At 42.4% G+C, this 19,909-nt stretch overlaps 2 protein-coding genes across 3 annotated transcripts in view; both read right to left on the minus strand.

Moving 5' to 3' along the window:
• ptpra (protein tyrosine phosphatase receptor type A) overlaps positions 1-5,927 on the minus strand; it is a 35,747-nt gene extending 29,820 nt beyond the window's left edge. The window contains exon 1 of the mRNA XM_047583068.1: positions 4,755-5,927. The gene's annotated coding sequence lies outside the window, so the exon portion shown is untranslated. The remainder of the gene's footprint in view (positions 1-4,754) is intronic.
• Positions 5,928-8,159: 2,232 nt separating this feature from the next.
• Positions 8,160-19,153, minus strand: idh3b (isocitrate dehydrogenase (NAD(+)) 3 non-catalytic subunit beta). 2 transcript variants are annotated; one of them, XM_047583071.1, is made up of 11 exons: positions 19,006-19,153; positions 17,356-17,529; positions 15,750-15,870; positions 15,560-15,620; positions 15,345-15,477; positions 14,749-14,882; positions 13,285-13,387; positions 12,932-13,078; positions 12,473-12,567; positions 12,219-12,279; positions 8,160-8,655 (listed from the first exon to the last, which is right to left on the minus strand). In XM_047583071.1, exons 1-11 carry the CDS (start codon positions 19,045-19,047, stop codon positions 8,578-8,580), a joined length of 1,149 nt encoding a protein of 382 aa, XP_047439027.1. In that variant the 5' UTR covers positions 19,048-19,153; the 3' UTR covers positions 8,160-8,577. The 2 variants fall into 2 exon arrangements, with proteins under 2 accessions (XP_047439027.1, XP_047439026.1); XM_047583070.1 differs by lacking the exon at positions 8,160-8,655 and adding an exon at positions 9,061-10,504.
• Positions 19,154-19,909: the final 756 nt, after the last annotated feature.

The raw sequence follows: 19,909 nt of genomic DNA on the forward strand, positions 1-19,909 counted from the left end.
CACCGTGGGTTGTATAATGCTTGATTTTATAAGGTTTTTAGATTGATCTGGTTGTAAATTTGTGAAGATTTAAACTGAAAAATGATGTAGGCTAAAATATTCCATATGTACTTACTGACACATTACTCCAGGTTCTAAAATATTTCAAATGATTCGCCGCTACACGCAGAAGAAGCACTGCTCCACTTCCCTGCCACGTGAGGCTCTGTTAAAAACTGGAACCCAAAGTGACAGCTCTGATATATGAAGTGACCATCGTACTACGCTCACCCCCTCCTTTTCCTCTGACAGATAAGAAACCCATCCAAGACGACAGGGCTCGACTTCAGAGAGACGTCTTCTCCAGAATCTCTTTTCTTCCAACGTCCATTTTAGGTGGCGCACCAAAAGACTTCTCGAGCTTACTTAATGCTCTTTGGACATTTTTTTTTTTTATTCACAGCAGGGCAAGAAAGGTCCTGCCGGCCCGCTCATGCCAAGGGCAAATATAAATATTTATAACTCCAGCTCTCAACCGGTTTCAAATCTGACCAAAGTTTTGGCCTTGACTGCGAAGGCATTGTTTAAAAGAAGCACATCAAAGTTTTTCTGCCGGAGGAAAACCGGACTGAAAATGAAATAACCCAACATGACTGAACGTGACGCTTCGGTTTCTTTAGCAGAAACGTGAAAGTGGATTATGATGTCACCAAACGGAGAATGGCGGCCACATTGTGAGACATGCTGTAAAACAATTTAACAATTTATTTATGTGGCTCTAGTTATGATACGGACTAGAGTAATCCTTTATATGGAAGGGTGTTAATAAGCAGAGGGTGCCAAACCCACTTGTTCTTCATCCACTGCTCCATTTAGTGCCATTATCCCACTTTATGGCTAAAAGCAAACAGTGTCCCACTAACATAAACGCTAATGAGGGTACAGGGAGGTGGCAGCGGGATTTTGACTGAACTGGAACTGGGACACGAGTGTGTCTGTCACAGTTGTGACATAATCGCCTAATTCTACCGTAATCGCTTTGAGTAATCTTGAGAAATAAATGCCGTCCACTTCCATGAAAACATCTGGATGAAACCAACAGAAATATCACAATTCCGTCACTATTTCCACCTCGTGTTCCACTATTTAAGGACAGAAATGATGGTCTCTCATTGCGGCCCTTCCTTCTACTTCAACAAGCTTAAATGTGTTTAAGAGGAGAATTAGTGCGAAAATAAAACTGTTCTAATATTTTATCCTTTTCAATGAGTATTTATCAACATAAAAATACAGGAATTTATCTGCAATTTGGTACATGTTGGTGTTAAGCCGGACGACAAAGTAGAGCTCAATTAAGTGGATTTAGAAGAAAGGGGCGTCTGTCTAATATTAGTCTTAAAAGACAAACAAAAAACATCCACGGATCTAAAGTCCCACCAAATTTGCCAGTCTTTGAAAGACAGGTGCAAAAGGAGTTCCATCCTTGCAGCTGTCTATTTCGGAAACTTTCCGATTAATTCCTAAACATATTAACCGGCAGCGTCAAGCTTGGTTTATCCTCCCACAACGGGTCTATGCAGAGCCTACGTCATAGGTGCTAGGCCAGGGAAAGCATTTACATCCGTGTTCTCGTGCGTCTGCATTGTGCTGTAATCACGCCACTTAACCGCTAGCCAGCGACTCAGCTGTATTAAAATTCTCTGCGTACTTCACACCGTTATCCTTAATTTATGCTGCTGTGCTAAAGTGAAATGCAAACTGAAACGCGGATTTAGCTGACGTGCACCTCCCCAGAAATTTAAACTCGCTGCGGAGACGCTGAGCACAAGAGCTGTGATTGGTCCGCCTGGTAGTAATGTGTTTCTGCCTTAGCATTTCCAGCTTCTGCTTCTCCATCTCCGCAATTTTTTAAATTGGTTGTTTTGGACTAATAAAGAATCGGTAAAGTTAACTGAGGAGGTTTGGAGATACAGACATTTGTACGAATTTTGCAGAACTTTCGGCCACCATTGTTGAAGGTCGAGCAGTAAGCGGAAACAAAAACGAACCCAATTATCGAAAAAGACACAGCGCCCACTAGTGTTTGGGTGGAGTTCATACCAGATTGACGAGGCACAGGTCTAAATGTTTCACGTCAGCGGAGGATCCGTGTGTAAGGTCCTCACGTAGCCCTCCGCAGTAGTATAAATTACGCACTACTTTAACTAAAACCACTGCAACACACACCAAAAAAAAAAAAAAAAAACACACACACACACACAGAGAAGACTTCTGAGCAGATGGTGCGCAGGAAGCTTAAACATGGGGGAATTTTCAGGGCATGTCCAGCTGCTGAGAGATGCAAACAAAGAAATGCAGTTTGCACCAATCAGAGTTGTTGCGATCGATTGTCGCCGCAACATGAAGTTATGTTTCCAGGTGAGCACACTCAAGGCTATGGCCCGGAGCTACGCTATGGCCTATGCCATACCATGACGCACAACCATAAATCTGGCTTAACGCAGCACATACGCAAAAATGCAACAAGCATTCAAAAAAAAAAAAAAAATGCTGAAAATGCTGTTTGGCAGAGACAATTAAAGGGTTAATTGGAAATATTCCCATGCAAAGATGAAAAGAACCTTGCGCATCACAAATACGTCTTGAATAATTTACACCTTCAAGTCCATAATATTCTTCATGGTTGTGGTGAACCAGAAACATCAATCATCCCACATCAAGAGGATGTAAAACAAAGATTTACTCAATCACTTGAAGGGATTACATAATTACCAGTCTGCATCTACAGAAGGAGAGAGCAAAGCCGAAGGACTCCGTGTGAAGAAAAAAAAAAGTCAATTTAAGAATTATTAGAGGTCACACGTGTTTATTTCCTGCATTGCGAGATAAATGTAATTAGGGTCTAAATGGCGTACCAAGCGTAGCTGCAATCAGGCTCCATAACGCTTCATAATCCTCTAAATGTAGCAGTGTTTATCCTGTCGCGGGGCTGAATTACAGTGCTCTGCCACACTAAAACATGTAGGCCCACAGGTGGAAACAAAAATATACCTGCCCCACCCAGAGAGCCAACTCACAGCATTGTGTCAGAGCGCCGAAATTGTGAAATCTCGCAACGCTGAGGTAATATTTAAACACCCGCCATAGGAGCTGGATGCAAAGCTGCCACGAGGTAATAATCAAAGCTATACGCTTGTTTTTATTTTTGGAAACTGGGCCGATCATGAAAAGTGCGGTGCGAGGATCACTCAAGCTCCTCCGCTTAAAAAACCCTTTCAGCTTCCCAAAGACGGAAATAACTCATTTTTTTTTCCTCTTAAAATAGACCGAAGGAGATACGGACAGAGCGAGAGCGATGATAGCAGCTCTGCCTTTCTCTGTCATATGGCCAACGCGCGCACACACACACACTTTTTTTTTTCTTCCCCCTTTTTTCCAGAGCTTGAACTTGATGAGATGGTGTCAAAGATGGTTTGACAGTTTTGTTTTTTTTTTTGTTTTGGGGGGGGGGGGGGGACATGTTCGGGCCTGACAAACAGAGGTCACGGCGTAGGCCCCGGAAGGGTCGCAGCTGGAGTCCTGCACACCTCAGGCGACCCCGGCGTGCCGCTTAAGAGGCACGCGAGCCGAGGTTCCGCCGTGCGCGTGCCGCCGTAAAATTCAGCGAATCGGACCGGACGTCGTCGCACACGTTACGGGGACATGTCTCAAGACATGACGACGACCCGGGCTCCGTCGGGCCTCCCGCTCCATCAGCCTGAACAACTTTCAAACCCCCCCCCCCCCCCCCCCCCCCCCCCTTTCTTTGAGCGGCTAATCTCTGGCTCAAACCAAGAAGCAAATGTGATGTTTCTGCCGTATATATACTGCATATGATAGAAAAATATGACAAGTTGAGAAATCCAAACCACGGTTCTCAAACCAAATTATGAAAAGAAAAAAGAAAAACTCAGCACCCACAAGGCTGAAAAAAATGGTATGCTTGGTTACACCCAACATTCAGAAAGAGGGGAGAATATTAATCATTACAAAAACTTTGGGAGAGGTTGTAATGTTTGATCTCGGGAGCGCAGGAGGAGGAGGAAGAGGAGGAACACAAAGCAAAAGCCGCTGTGATTTGACACAGCTTACATGTTAACATCAGGGCGACCTAATTCCTGTTGCGGGTCGCCTGAAGCCCCCCCCTGCTCCCCCAACCAAACCACCCACCCAACCAACCAGCTAGCCTGCTCCCCTCCCTCCCTCCTTCCTTCTCTGGACATGTAATAACAAAGCATTGATCAATAAAGTGTACTTTCCAGCGAGGCAGCTCAAACCTGGAGCCCCTTCTTCTTTTGTTCCAGCTCTCAGCAGCATCTGCGTCGGCTCAACAAACCCGACTTCTTAAATGTTGTCGCCCCCCCTCCCCTCTCTCTCTCCCTCCACCTCCACCTCCACCTCCACCACCCTTTTTCTTGAGAGCCCCCTTCGCCAAATTTTCCCTCCCTGCCTCGCAGCTACTTCTGAAATGTCTTACAAGGAGGCTCGCGACTATTTAAACACTCAAAGTCAAGTTTTTTTTAAGCCCGAGTTTTGGGCTCCGGCCGGGATATGCACATCGTCTAAATGCTAAATGCGCCTCAGCGGGGGGATAAAGTGTGTTCTGTTTTTTTCTTTTCTTTCTTTTTTTTTTTTTTTTGTGGGAGACAACAACGTCACAGAGAGAAACACGTTTGTGCCAGCGACATTGTAACAAGTGTGACTCGGCTTTGCGCGACAAATGCGAGAAAACTCACCACAACTCCTGTAGCCCCGTAGCGCCCAGAGGAAACCCGAGGAGGGAGAGAGTGGAGGGTGGTGAGGTAGGGGAACAAAAACCCCCAGAGGCCGAGTAGGAATTTCTTCCCTCTTTCCCCCCGTTTCCACGTTTTCCAACCCCGGCCCCTGTTCTCCACACCCCGGGAGCCGAGAGCGCGAGCGCGGTGTGGGGTGGGCGAGCGGAGACCTGGGTGATAGCAAGAGGAGGGAAGCACGATCTGGGACGCGCTGCCAACACTTCGCAGTCAGTTTATCTGCTAAATCCAGGTAAAGGAGGAAGCCAACCCCCCCGCCCCCCTCCGCGGAAAAAATCGCAGCAATGCGCCCTTGCGCGTCGTGTCCTCGGAGGGTACTTTCTGTGCCTTCCTGAGTGTTGAATCTCACAGTTTATCCGCTGTATCCGGGCGCGTCGGCCGACTATTCTAGTCCGCCATGTTGTGTGTCTGTCTGCATAGGAAGAATGGGAAGCGAGCAGCAGATTCCCAGGCCAGGCCCCGTCTCTTCCCCACTGCGCCGCTTCCATAGATCGCAGCGACACCCGCTGGCCGAGTCGAGGAGGGACACCTCTGCGGCTTTCAACGCCGCACACCGATACACCCTGAGGGGGATCCAACGAGGGCCCCTGACAATTTCGGTCAATTTTTTTAGGAATTTTAACACATGCACGTGTTAAAGTAAAGGTGCATTGGAGAAACTCTTGGGAAAACAACCAACATTTTGTCTTCTCCTGGTCACGTGCATGTTTTATTCCATCTGCCGTTTGTCTCTTAAATTCTCCATAATCTTTTTTTAATGGTTAACCAGGCAGAAAAACAGTTTCTTTCCGAGAAACCATCAGAGCCCTGAACTCTCACATGCTACAATCAACGTAATATAGGATTGTATGTGCAATAACAGACTTCTAACTGCATTGATGCTGCTATTGTCTATTCTGTTTTCTAAAAAACCTTGTGCAATACATGTTTAACTTTTTCCCACTGCTGCTATAAATAACAATATATATTTTACAATTTTTGTATCTTTTCAATATGTTTTTAGTATTAGTATTTTAACTTTAGCTTGTAAATAATACCTTCTTTTTACAATTTTGTATAGACCTGTTTTTTGCACTGAAAAGGAGAAGCTCTCCAATCTCATTGTACACTGTATAATGACAATAAAGGACATTCTGTTCTATTATTTCTATTCTATTCTTTATCTATTTATTCTATTTATTGACCACTGATTCCACTTGAGGTCAGGCAGGAGGCCCCATTGTAATCTATGGTGAGACTAGAGAGCAGCTGGAAGAGAATCCGGAGAGGTGGAGGTCAGTAGAGACAAGACAGAACACATGTGTGAACGAGAGGGAAAGGTGAAGATGCAAGGAGCGGAGGTGGCGGGGAGGGGGGACCAGCCCAAATACCTGGGGTCAAGCATCCAAAGCGACGGACAGTGTACAAAAGAGGTGGAGAAGAGGGTGCAGGGAGGATGGAGTGGGTGCAGACGAGTGTCGGGTCTGATGTGTGACAGAGGGAGTAGTGAGACCGGCTGTGGTGTATGGTTTGGAGACAGTGGCATCATCTGAAACATAGGAGGCTGAGCTGGAGGAGGTGACAGAGATGAAGATGCTGAGGTTTTTATTTGGAGTGACCAGGATAAGAAATGAACAGATCAGGGGGACAACTAAGGTGGAGCAGAAGCTAGAGAGGCCAGGTTGGGATGGTTTGGACATGTGGTGAGGAGAGATGGTGGATGTACTGGACGAAGGGGCGTTGGAGATGGAGCTACCAGGCAGGAGAAAAGGAGGAAGATTCATGGATGTAGTGAAGGAGGACATGGACATGGCTGGTGTAACAGTAGAAGAGACGGGACGGAGCGAGATGGAGGCAGATGATCCGCTGTGGCGACTCCTGAACGGAGCAGCCGAAAAAGGAAGAAGATTGACCATCGATTAGCTCCATTCTGCTTTTTTTTTAAATTCCATTTTTATCTGTTCTTACTTGTGCACACTGTCCAAACCAATTGCCGTTGTCTGAACATGAACCTGGAAAAACTTAAGGGGCATTTTACTGTAACAGGACTGCACTAAATCTTAGCTTCACATAATGCACAAAGATATAATATATAATATATATAATAGCACCATACAGAAGAAAGTTGGTTCATCCCTGGTTCACTAACTTAAGAACAACTGTCTCATCTTAGGGAAACACCCAATTAGGTGCAGTAGGTAGTCAGACTAGTGCTGTTCTGAGAGCACTAATGCATATGCTCCCACTTGTCATTTCACTTGGTGGGTTAGCCAAAGCAAATGTGTTTTATTATAACAATCCTGCACTAAATCCTATCTTCAGTTGTGTTTTCATTCATACACTAGTTTACTTAATGAGCTGTCAGACGAGGTTTTAACTTTTATGCTGCTCGAAACTGTCTCATGGCCTATATGGACTATATTGATTTAACGACTCTTAGTTAGAAGTCACTGTTAGATTAAGAGTTTTACAAAATACTGTTAATAAAATATGACCCATCGTCATCGCTCAGAACAGACCACTCAGCAGGAGTGAAGATAAATTCAGATCCACCTCGGCCGACTGCACCAATGAAGCACTGTCAATGCAACAATATCAATGATATAATAAGTGGATAATATAACACTGGCGAGCTGTATAATTAATGCTTTGGTTTGAATGTTTGAATGCGGGAGCTTAACCTGTCCAGTTGTGTTTTAATATTGCGAAATTGTGACTATTCGACTAAATGATGTGAATAATTCTTTAACTGTATAAGATAAAAGTACGTGGCATTAATGCTTGGTTTGTAGTGCATAGTAACAATGTGTTCTGTTTAACAGAGTAATGCTGTTCAGAGTTATTGGAGCAAAAGTATTGATGATGATCTGAGAATAAGTTCAGAAAAAGCGTGCTGTCTTTGTAAAATGATAGATATTCACTCACAAGTGGTTCAGTTGAAATAAGAACTTTTTTTTTTCCTTATAAAAAAAACACCACTTGTAGCTCGGCCGCGTATGAATACTTATGTATCTCCTGTTAAATAGTTGAGTGTCTGTCAGAGAAAATCAACCATTGGTTTGCAAAGCCTGATATTTTTGTTGTTAATTGTGTGTTTATTCAATCTTCTTCACCTACTTTTCCCATGGTTCTCTGGGCGCGGAGCATGTGTTGCACCATCGCGTGTTTTCAAACACATGCTGGCATTTACAGATTTTATAGATTCTCCCAAATCCACCTGACCCGCATGTGTTCGGGCTCATGAACGGCGCGAGGCAGAAAAGGAGTGCCTCCCGCTGTGAGCCGATGCGCCCCTTGTGAGCCACCCGCAGCATGACGAGCATTTAACAGCACAGCATTTGGTGTCTATTAAGGCGAGGAGTCTGCACGCAGGATGTCACGTCTCATTTATTATTTATTCTTCACGTATCGACGTAAATGAAGGAGCCATTAGCCGCAACTTGTAGTTAATAAATAATATTTAAGTGTACATACATACATCATGCTTTGACTGTTGCTTAATGTCCCAACATGAAAAGTTAAAATCACAGGAACTCGCTAGAGAAGAGAATGTCAAAGGTCGGCGTGTGCCGATAAAGCTGCACGGAAATGTTTTTGTTAAGACTTTTCGCCTTATATGTCACACCAGAGTCCTATCTGTGCGTTTCATCTGAATTAGCCTGTGTTTGGGGAGGGGTATATTGGTCAGTGTATGCGCAGTCTGCACAACAGGAGGTAAATATTAAAAAAAAAAGAAAAAGCAAGCGTGTGTGCGTCTCAGCAGCTGATGGATTTGCAAATACAATGCTTAGACTGCCAGGTTAGCAATGACAGCCCGGGTGAACTCGTCGCTCGATGCGTAGCCCCCCAGGTCTCCAGTGCGCACCTGTCGCAAACACAAGGACAGCGTGTTACTATATGCACAGCTGCAGCAACACATGTCCACATTCGGCGTCACAGCCACAACCACGGTTAGAGAGCCTTTGAAAACTGTATTCACAGAGCGAACATCGGGGACGCGTGTTCTTTATTCAGCAAAGCGGCAGTTTATCTTTCTGTTCATTAATTAGTATGATTTTTTAGTAAAACTTAAGATGAGATATAGTCTACTAAATTAATACATCTGTGAACCAGATACAGGATTTTAATTTATGTTGATCGTGCAGTTGTTATCCAAGATGAGTATAATTGTGATATTAATGAAGTTTAAAAGAAGAAAAATCAGATAAATAAACAAACAAAGCACATTCCTGATTGGAACCCAAGGTAAAAACACAAATACAGTCACACATACTTAATTACTTTTTTATTACTTTAGGTGGATCTTGTAGCAAACATGAATTCATTTTCAAACCGATGCAAAACAGTATAAAAATCCCGACAGATCAAACGATAACACAGCCGTGTTTTAAGTTCTCACAAAGGTCATTACGACCAGTTTAACCAGTTCACTACAGTGCATTCATTCATTCGTTCATTCATAAATCAACCCGGACTGGATTGTGCGCAACACTCCAGTGACAATGAACAGAGGACTGGTTCATGCATGTCAACGCACGACAGAATGAAGGTTGTTTTAAAACTGTCGCCAACGTTCACTTGCAGACGCACTCTAACGCGACAGGCCTGCACTAAATCCCTGCTCATGACCTTTCTGTTCAGGGTGATTCAACTCCATGATCATTCTGGAGGATGCCCTGAATTAGATGTCAAGTGTTTTGTTATTCAGCCTAGCCCACTCACTAACAGGAACGTGTGTCGGTATACGGTTCAATAGAACAAATATCTCTCTCTGTTATTTTGAACAGATGCTGAATAACATCACCTTTACGAGATAAGGTTTAGTGCAGGACTGTGATACTAGAACTTATTAATTGTCACCAGCATGAAACTGATAAAACTAATCAACTGGCTGGTGAACGTAGGTCAGAAATGTTATACTCTATATTGAGTTTCAGTTGCATTCAGTCTTGAAAACACTATTTGATAGAAACTGATTGTAGTGGTACATGTTGGCTCACAAATGCTAAGTCAATGTTTTGTCATGTAGTCCTATAGCACTTCATAACTTGTCACAACATGTCTGAGAAAAATGTTGATATTCCCAAAAGTGTCACCCTTTCACTGTGCCTTTACAGTTCCTTCCTTCATTAAGTTACCCAGTTCTTAGCTTTGGTGGCTTCTACACGTGATCAGTTAACCCAGCAGGTAATATGTCATAAAGAGGTAGCTTAGATGGAAAACATTGCCTAAAGAGCATTTATAATTAAGCATGATGCACATGGAAAGAGGTGGATAAATAAAAGTCTCCCAGAATGTATAAAAATGCAAAAGCATGTAACTATGAAGGAAGAAGGCTGTCCATGGATAGATGGTGCTGTATGACAGATAACCCCCTGAGAGGAAACCTCATGAGCCTCTTAAATATATTTATCATTTTTTTTAAAAAATAGCAATAACACATGTCACCACTAGTTCATCTGGATCCATCAGCTGATATAATCCACTAAAATGAGGGATGCAAGTGATGGTATTTTTTTTTTTTTTGAAAAGGGAAGATGAGTCTTAACATGCGTCCAGTTCATGTTAAGAACAATGTCCACAGGTAAGGAAATGTCAGTGAGGAGTGTGATGGCGACAACATCTTAATAAACAGGTTGGTGACGTAGGTTTTCCACAACAGCACGCACAAAGTCGCCGGTGGTAGAGTACCCGCCAAGGTCTCGTGTCCGTACCTGTTGACATGCACACACACACGCACACACACACACACAGGGTAATGGGGTACAAGTAGTGGAGGGAAATTAAAGCAGACGGAAGAGGGAGAGGAGGAGCATTCAGACAACATGCAGGTAAATCCTGCTTTCAGCTGTCAAACATTTCTCGAAGATGAAACTAATTTTAATTAATCCTTAAGATTGTGCTCATCAGCCATGTGCGTGACAAATGTTGACCAATCATTCATTCATTCATTCTTGTGCATGTGTCAGTGCGTGTTAGTGTCGGCAGGGAGCAGATGCAGAAGGTAGCAATTAGTCCGTATCGGTTTAAAAGAGGAGAAAATGTTTCTGTACAAAATACACACAAACTGTGCAAGCAGCTAAAACACATTCATATACGCGACTTAGAACAGAGGAAATCAAAGGCTCTCTAACACACTAAATTAGAGATGGACCGATTTTTCTTTTTTACTGGTATCGACCAATATGCCGATGCGGTCACCGATACATACTGGTATATATATATATATATATATTTTTTCCCCACCAAGATTTACAGACAGATGCATCCACACACAGCACACTGTGCTGCTGCAGAACCTGTGGACCCGTGCAGCCCATACATTGTCCCACTCCCACTATCAGTGCGTGCAGCTGGAAGCCTTCTTTTTACCTGCTTATGTTCTATGCATAAGAGCGTTAAATATTCTTCGAGTTCAATAAATATTTCTGGTTTTGGTTTGTTATCAATGTGTTATTTTTATTATGTAAATGGAGGGAGAATATGCAATATCGGCTCAAAATATTGGCTCAGAAAAATCAGGCGCGGTATCGTCCAAGGCTGATGAAAATCAGTATCGGCCCTAAAAAAAAAAAAATCCTCATCGGTCGATCTCTACGCTACATTATTATAGTATGCGGGTTGTTAGTTTGGGGGTATTAGTAGGTCAATAACTATGAGCGTTACATCTAATGTGGTGGCACCGTTATTGTCATTTAATCTGGAGACACGGCTCTAACATGTGTATGTGGCTCTAACAAGTGAACTTGTATTTTTTTATTTTCTGAGGCACCCGTAATAGTTTGACACTTTGTGTATATTAGTGTTAGTTAAAAATCAGTAAGGCAATATATCGCAATACTTATTCTTCCAATACAATATCGACTTTGAAGGTCTTAATATCGATTTTAAAAGAAAAAGTCATGTTTAGGTCGATCGTGAACCACTTCGACACCTCCGCTCTGCAAGGTGTTTCTGTAGCGCCACCTTGCTGCGTGGAGTTTCCTGCAGTGGTGAGCGGAGCAGTCGAAGAAGTGGACAGACAAGTTGCAGAAGCGAGCATGGCGGCAGCAGAACTTGAAACACCACCAAAATGTAAAGCGCACATTTGGAGGCACTTTGGTTTTCAAATGGAAGAAGGAACTAATAAGCTGGACAAAGAGCACTCAGTTTGCAAACTGTGTTTGACATTTAAATGGAAATGAACTTAATCCGCTTTTTGCAATACTTTGCAACAAATTGGAAATGGATAATTTGAATTGTTTTTTGACTTAATTTGTTCTCCGTTCAGTTGTTATTTTACTCTTTTAGTATTACAAGATATAGACAAGCTATACCTCTGGGTGTTAATCCTGTTAGTATTTGTGGCATGTTTATGTCGATGTCTCCAGATTAAATGTCTTCATGCAGCAGCACACACAGAAGAGTCAGAGCAAATAAATCACTTACCTTGCCCTGTTTGATGACCCTCTTGACAGCATCCGACACCATCTGGGAATGGTATTCAAGGCTGCAACACAACACACTCAATTGAGAGGTGGCTAGAACTGTCTTGTACACTTGTCCACATTCAGACAAACAGCCACTAGAGGCTGCTTTGGAAATATCAAAGGTTACGGTGGTGGATAATTACAGAAGATCTGTAGGTACGGTGTAAAATATGGTGTATTCGTTAACCCCCGAGGCTTTAGGAGTGCACTCACTTGAGGTGTCTGAGCATGTTAGCAGCACTGAGCAGCATGGCTGTGGGGTTGGCAATGTTCCTCCCTACAGCTTGTGCAAAAGGGTGGCGTGCGCCCTGAAAGGGAGAAAAAAAAAAAAAAAGCATTTGAATAATGACAGTGGAAGTAACGGGTGGAGTGAGAACAGCACGTTAATATTCATACGACAATTAGGTTCTTAGATTTTTTTGAACACTGGCAGGATTTCTGTTATATTGGTCGTGTATATTCACCTTATCAAGCAATATAGAGTGTACTGAATATACGGTTATTGAGAGTTGCTTTCAATGCCGGTGTTCCCTATGCAAAAAACAGCGCTGCACTTTAAATATCTCTCAACTAAAATATAAAAAAAACCTACTACTTTTTCTGCAGTTTCTTCCCAATCAATTTTTCAATTAGAGAACGGAGAGAGTGTGTAAGAGGTCGGTGGAAACTCACAGTCTCAAACACAGCATACTCCGCACTGTAGCTTTCCCCAGGAACAACACCAGCTCCTCCAACAAGCCCTGCTGCCAGGTTATCTATAATGTTACCGTACAGGTTGGGCATCACCAGCACGTCAAACTGGTATGGATTCTGAACCAGCTGCAGCAGAGCAACACAAACAGTGGCAAGTTTAAACAAGAGCAAGTGAGACTATGCACCCGTATTCAGACAGGCAATAAACAAGTATTAATAGCAAATAGTGGAGGGTTTCTGTGAACTGAAAACAATAAAAAGAAAGATGCATTTTATTTCACCAAATTGATAATCAGTCAAGTCATATGAATGAACAGTGAAGTCGTACAAACCTGCATGCAGCAGTTATCGATGATTATGTTCTCGTATTTGATTTTGGGGTACAGCTCTGCAATCTCCGCACAGCTCTGCAGAAACAGGCCATCACCCAATTTCCTGTAATGAGACAACGGATGAGGAAACATGTCGTCATGCCAATTATGACCCAAGTCAGGTCAAATTTAAGAATTAGAGCAACAAACCTCGTGAAATTTAAACTAATTCATTAATAATAGACTTTTTCAGCAAATCTAACTTGGGCGATTGAGACAATCAACAAGAAGTTATGTGTATTGCTGTCACCTTATCACTGCTTCCCATAAAACAAAACAGACGATTATCAGAACAGACGCCATGTAAGCGCCTACAAGACATGTCTTGTCTTGTGTAGTTGCACTTGCTTGTCATTTGTCATTGTTAGCAAATGTCAAGCAGCAGTAGTAGTAGGAGTAGTAGTAGTAGTAGTAGTAGTAGTTCTTGATCACAATGAGTCAGCCCATACAGACAGAGATTTAGCTACTAGTTAGTCACCTCAATAAAAACACTGACTTGTGTAATTGAATAATTTTCTTTTGTTGCCCTCATACAATATCCTAGATTTATTATTAGAATGATATAAAGTTTTTATTTCACTCTGGCGCATGTACTACTTGGTTGTCTGTTGCTGTGGACAGGACAGTAAAATTGTTCTTGGTGCTGGAATGATGATTTTGTATTGTATGAGGAATTGGTAAGTTGTGAGTCACTCACTCAGTACGTTTACATGCACATGAAAAAAAAACAAACAAACAAATTATTGCCTTAGTGCGATTCTAAATGGACAACTTAAGCGCATGTAAACGCGTTACTCCGACCAAAATCGAGAATTCTGCTTATTCGATTAAGACACCCGGATAATGAATAATGGATATCAATTTTCTCCTGACATGTATACACCTTAATCTGAGTTAAACTGGACAATGCGTGTGTGCATGCTCCACAAACACGGAACAAAAGCATCCAAGAAAGCCAGTCGCAGAAGAAGAAGAAGGTAAACAGAGCCGGTAGAAGAACCACCTGAGGAATAGCGCCATCTTATCTGCATCGTAAGTAGCGCGCACATTACGTTTTAATATAAGTCGATTTTAAGATTAAAAAGCTGTACTATTATCCATCTTGCCGGTCTGCCGCATGAACAACTCCAGTTGTTTATCATAGATCAACCAGTGATTTACCCACTGACTGTACCTAGACCCCAACACAATTTAATACGGAAACATGTAGTTACTATCTTTGTCCACAGAGGTCGCTGTTGCCAAATACATAATTAAATAAAACTTTTTTTGGATATTCATAATTTTATGTTTTAGAAAAATTGAACAGTGGTTACGGAAAAACGTTGCTAGGTTACTGCGTCAATGTCCTGCACTAAAGCGCTTTTAGTGAAAGGATGTGATTTCAACATACATGTAAAGAGGAAGCTTCGTTTATATACTTACATGATGTTGGCTTTGTGGACTGCGGTGACCTTGTTGCGCCCCTTCTTGGTGGCATAATCAAAGGCGAACTTGGCGATGCGCCGCGACTTCTGCCTGGTGATGATCTTTAAACATTCGATCACACCTGTCACGCTCTAAACAGTGAGAACAAGATATACACAACTGAAAGGAGGCATAAAGTGGAGAACGGTGCATGAGAATAAACACATTTAACGCTCCACTTAAAGCAAACACATTTATTCAGTTGTCCCGCCTCACGTCTCGTGGAACATGTGGATGTGTTCACAGGAATTACTGCGAGAGGTCTTTATGTGCAAAAGATCACACTGCCAAATTACCATTAAATTGAGTCAACAGGATGGCTAACGAATCATAAGAGAGGCACTTAATGTCCCATTTTCCATGTAAGACAGAGGCACTTCAAAACAAAGCCTAGCCTGAATTGAAGACTTCCATGTGTAAACACTTTGTATGATTTCAGCACCTCTGCAATCAGAGTGATTCAATACTGACTAGATCCATCAATCCTCTTCAAAGAAAACGCCCTGCCCCTATTAAAGTCCTTATTCTCTTCCTTTGGCTGCAGCCATGTTTACCTCATGCTCCAGGGAGCTGTACTCCCCCTCCGTCTGTTCGCGGATGATGACCAGGTCCAGGTTGTTGTGGCGAGTGCTGTAGCCCGGCAGGCTGTTCACATGAACCACATTAGCAAACAGGTCCAGTTTACGCCTGGAGAACAGACAGATGTAGAATTATCTTCAAACATACACACACCCACACACAAGCACACAACTGCTTTTATTAAATTTACCTCAGTCTCATCTCATACGAAGCCAGTTCCCCTTTGAACTCCATGGGGGTGTGAATCTTCCCTAGATACCAAACATACAACGAAAACACTTTATTTTAGCCAGAATTCATCATCACAGCACTTTAAATCATGGGAGGGTATTAAAGCGAGGTGGGCTATAAAGGAACATGCATAGAATGAATGAAGCTACCTTTAATGGCCACTTTGTTGTTCATCATGGACGACAAGACTTGATCCAGTTTCTCCTCACTGGCCATGTTCTGTACCTCACTCAGGTGGAACTCCTCAAATTCTACTGGGACATCACCTGCCTAAAGGCCAGGAAAAAGTCTCTGTCAACACCATTTTCATTGAAATAAAGAAAATCACAAACCATCACCAGCGCTAGAATAGTGTGTGTTTCTGTGTGTTTAGGTAGCGATGGATCCATCACAGGCTTTGTTCAGACCTGGTATAAACATCCTAGGTCAGTGTTCCCCAGCGTCGCATCCTTAACAGCGCTTGTGCACATGGGCGACCAAATGTACCTGTCAGGGAACTGTACCATACTCTAAAATCCTCGACTTTTGGAGTAAACGTCCTTGGGCACAGCACAATTATCTAGTGTGAGTACACCCTTATACAGCTTTTTCCCCACACACCAAGCATAACAAAGATGTCTTTGTTGGTTCCCCAGTAGAAGTAAATCCAAAGAAAAGAGAACTTGTCATTGTATTGTCTTGAGCTTCTGACCACTACTCATACTAAGGCCTTCATCTGAGTCAGAACTTTGTCCAGGACCCAGTTTGGATTGAGTGCTTCTTCCTTTCCAGTAATTATCCATTGCTATCACCACTGTTTTATTCTGTTGTTTGAATGACAACAGGTAGACAGACAGGTTCATTAATTTGATAATGGTCTCTTATAGGCACACTAATGTGCCGCGGCACCGTGGTTAGGAATCACTGTGATCAAAGAGTAAGCAGTAGTAGTTGCATTTTTGAACTGCAATAAACAATCCTGCATTCAATCAATTACTTTTTCAATTAACGTGTTGATTAACATGATATCTATGAATGAAGAATCCATTTTAAACTTGAGGTTTTACCAAATGAACAAACTACACCAGTGTAATTAATTAATTAATTAATTAATTAATTAATATGTTTACTGCCCTCTGCAGGATAAATGTATTTACAACTCCTCAGTCTCTGTTAAACTTCGTCTTACGATGATCAGATCATCCAGGACGACATAATTAGAGATATGCTGATCAAGCTATTTTGCCCCCCGATCCGATTCCGACTTTGAATATTCAGTATGGGCCAATCCGAGCCCCTATCCAAACTTTAATAACCAAATCTCTTCCCCTGGAGTACAATGAAGGCTTTACTTATCTTACTTATTCTCTTAGACCGCATGTGCACCGTACAGCTGAAACAAGTAAATAGGGAATCCAAAACTTAAGTAGCAAGGAGTGGGTAGCTCCAAAAGATGATGAAAACTGAGCTGGTCGTCCGAAACCATAAACCTCCGTTATGTTATTTGCCTTGACACTGTCAAGAGGAACCTTTCTCGTCTTTAAAACATGGTAATTATTTGTTGCTGTTATGTCGGTGCAGCCTGAGCGTACTTCACATATTCCTTTTTTTTCCTGGTATGGAAACAAGGAAGAAGATGCTACAAGAATGTGGTTCTGTTTTATGGCGGTCCTAGAATAAACAACAACAAAACATCGTGCTTGTCTGAAGCTCCTATCAGGACATCCCTGAACACGATACAGTGTGTGGACAGAGCCTGAGCCTTGTTAAATGTACCTTAAAGACGTCCTTGACAGCAGTCATCAGCTCAGGTCCCACTCCATCCCCAGGCACCATTGTAACCTTGAAGGTAGCATCAGCACGAGCAGGTGGGGATTCTGGACTACAGAGAGCAGCCGACACACTCAGTGGTCGAGAGGCCAGCTGCTGCCATCGTGGGCCCCCCACGCCCTGAAGGATGAGAACAAATTAACAGTCACTCTATGGTATATCATGAGCGAACATAAATCTGTCGACACATGTATGTTATTGATGTCTGACTATGTACATTTTACTGCCTTTCTAATCGCATTTAACTTCCACAGACATAATTGTTTATGGTGCTATGCAGGTACTGATCAATCATTCAGTTTTTATACAAGAAAGTTATATTTAAGTGTTTTATAAATCTGTATGGTTGAATTTGTGCTCATCAAAAGACACGAAGACGAAGCACTGAAAGACAAGTCAAATATATATATATTACATCTTTACACTCAGGATATTATTTCCCAGCTGAAAAATGGAAAACAAAACAAAAAAACATTGGCATGAACCAGGATTTCTAAATAAAATGCCGTTCTTTTTGGAGGATTAGCCAAACATAGCACATACTTACGTCTTATTCATAATGAGAGAAGGGTCTATATCATAATAAAAATCTATGATAACATGCACTGATCCACCACAACATTGTGACCAATGACAGGAGACGTAAATAACATTGACCATCTTATGACAATTCAATGCTCTGCTGGGAAATGTGGACTTGGCATTAGTGTAGATGTTATTTAGACACGTACCCCCCACCCCATAGCAATGACAGCAGCCATCCCCAGCAGGATGCAGGCTGACATAGGCACAGACACACATAAACAACCTCCACAAAGGTTCCTTGCCTCAACCCATAGGAACCAAAGGCCCCCACTGACAACATCCTGTTGCTAGACACCAGAGGACACCCTCAGAAGGCCCATGTCCATCCTCTGATGGGAGGTACAAGTGAGACCTACACAATATAAGGAAGGTGGTTATAATGTTTTGCCTGATCTCTGTAATCACACTGGAAAAAACTAAGGGGGGTGGGTGTAACTTTTGTATTTACTTCAAGAACGGCCAAATTAAACTATTTACTTCATTAACTTGTCAAAACCACAGCTCCCCACTTTAAAAGCACTCGAGTCAAAGAGGTGAGAGGTAAGAAGACCCTCTTATTATCTGGGCTGCTCCTTTCAAGACAGTTATTTTTGGGTTGGCCCCATAGGAAGAGGGAGCTGATAACAGATGGTTCACTGAGGACAGGGAGGTTAAGGTTAGGGTTTGGGCCATGTCAGGGTTAACAGAGAGAGGCTAAGCTACTGCAGCTACCTTACAGACACGGGTTTAAATAACGAAGACGCCTTGTTAAGCACTTACTGACAAACAAAATCAATCACAAGTCATCCGATAAAAGTAAGCGGCACAAGTATGTTTTATTAAGAGGACATACTAACGACGTGTCCACGCAGGAGGCTTGTGGTTAGCGGTGACTTCAGATGGGATCAGTCAAGACTTTTCATCTGACAGTCAGTACTAACACGGTGCTTACGTTCAACAATACGTGACTTAAAATGCAAATCCACCGCTGTATTTGCACAGCGTGCGCATAAACATCATAACGGGACTCACCTTGAACAATGTTGCTAAGCTTCCTCTCAAGGCGGCGGCCATCGTCACAGACAGGCATGCAATGAGCTTCTTCTTCTTCTTCCGTGGCGCGGCGGTAGAGCAGCGCTGACAGCAGCACAGTGGTGCCTCCAGCTGGTCAGATGAGTAAAGGTCCTTTTATAGTACTGCGGGGCCTAGACGCCGTAACCTACGCACGTAGGTCTGTTGGTGCGAGCTTTGTCTGGCATTCACCACGCAGTGCTGTATTTTTTGCCAGTGGGGTAAATTTTTGTTTCTACTTTTTTTGAAAAGAATTATTATTCCACGTGATGACTGAAACTTTTGCTGAAATTTTACTGAAGACGAGTCATATAAATTGTCTTTAACCTCCAAACATTCTCAGTTAACCTTTTCAATTCTTCTCTTTATTGATCCAGATCAGCCAATTCAAACATCGCAGAGATGGAGAAGCAGCCATGTAGTAAAACAGAAGTAACAATAATATTAATGCAATAATAGTATAAATACATACATGTAGCATTTTCATAATCGTCTGCAGTATTACATTGAATATCATGTTCAATATCAGTCTGTCATACCATGTGCATTACTTTTAGTCCACCAGGCACTGGCTCTGTTACTCTGGTACTAAAGCAGTGATCAAGAAGATAATGAGAGGGGAGATGAAAGTCATCCCGACCATCTCCCCTCATCATCTCTACAGGGGAGTTATGTTTCAATTCCACTTTAGGACACAAGAAAATAACAGTAAAGTTGTCCTTGTACACAAAATATGATCATAGGTCTAAGTGAGTGATACATGAGTTACAAGTGAATAAGTAAGTAAAAGTAAAGTAAAAGAAAGATCCATAAACAACTCCAACAAAAAGCTTGTCTGAACAATAAATAAAAGAAGTCTTAGGAA

Source organism: Mugil cephalus, chromosome 4 (assembly GCF_022458985.1).
Source record: "Mugil cephalus isolate CIBA_MC_2020 chromosome 4, CIBA_Mcephalus_1.1, whole genome shotgun sequence".
NCBI classification, from domain to species: domain Eukaryota; kingdom Metazoa; phylum Chordata; class Actinopteri; order Mugiliformes; family Mugilidae; genus Mugil; species Mugil cephalus.

Coding starts and splice junctions, on each gene's coding strand:
- idh3b (XM_047583070.1), bottom strand. CDS start 19,047: ATGGCCGCCGCCTTGAGAGGAAGCTTAGCAACATTGTTCAAG. Junction 17,530..19,005: donor GCTTAGCAACATTGTTCAAG/GTGAGTCCCGTT, acceptor CTCATCCTTCAG/GGCGTGGGGGGCCCACGATG. Junction 15,621..15,749: donor CAACAAAGTGGCCATTAAAG/GTAGCTTCATTC, acceptor TTTGGTATCTAG/GGAAGATTCACACCCCCATG.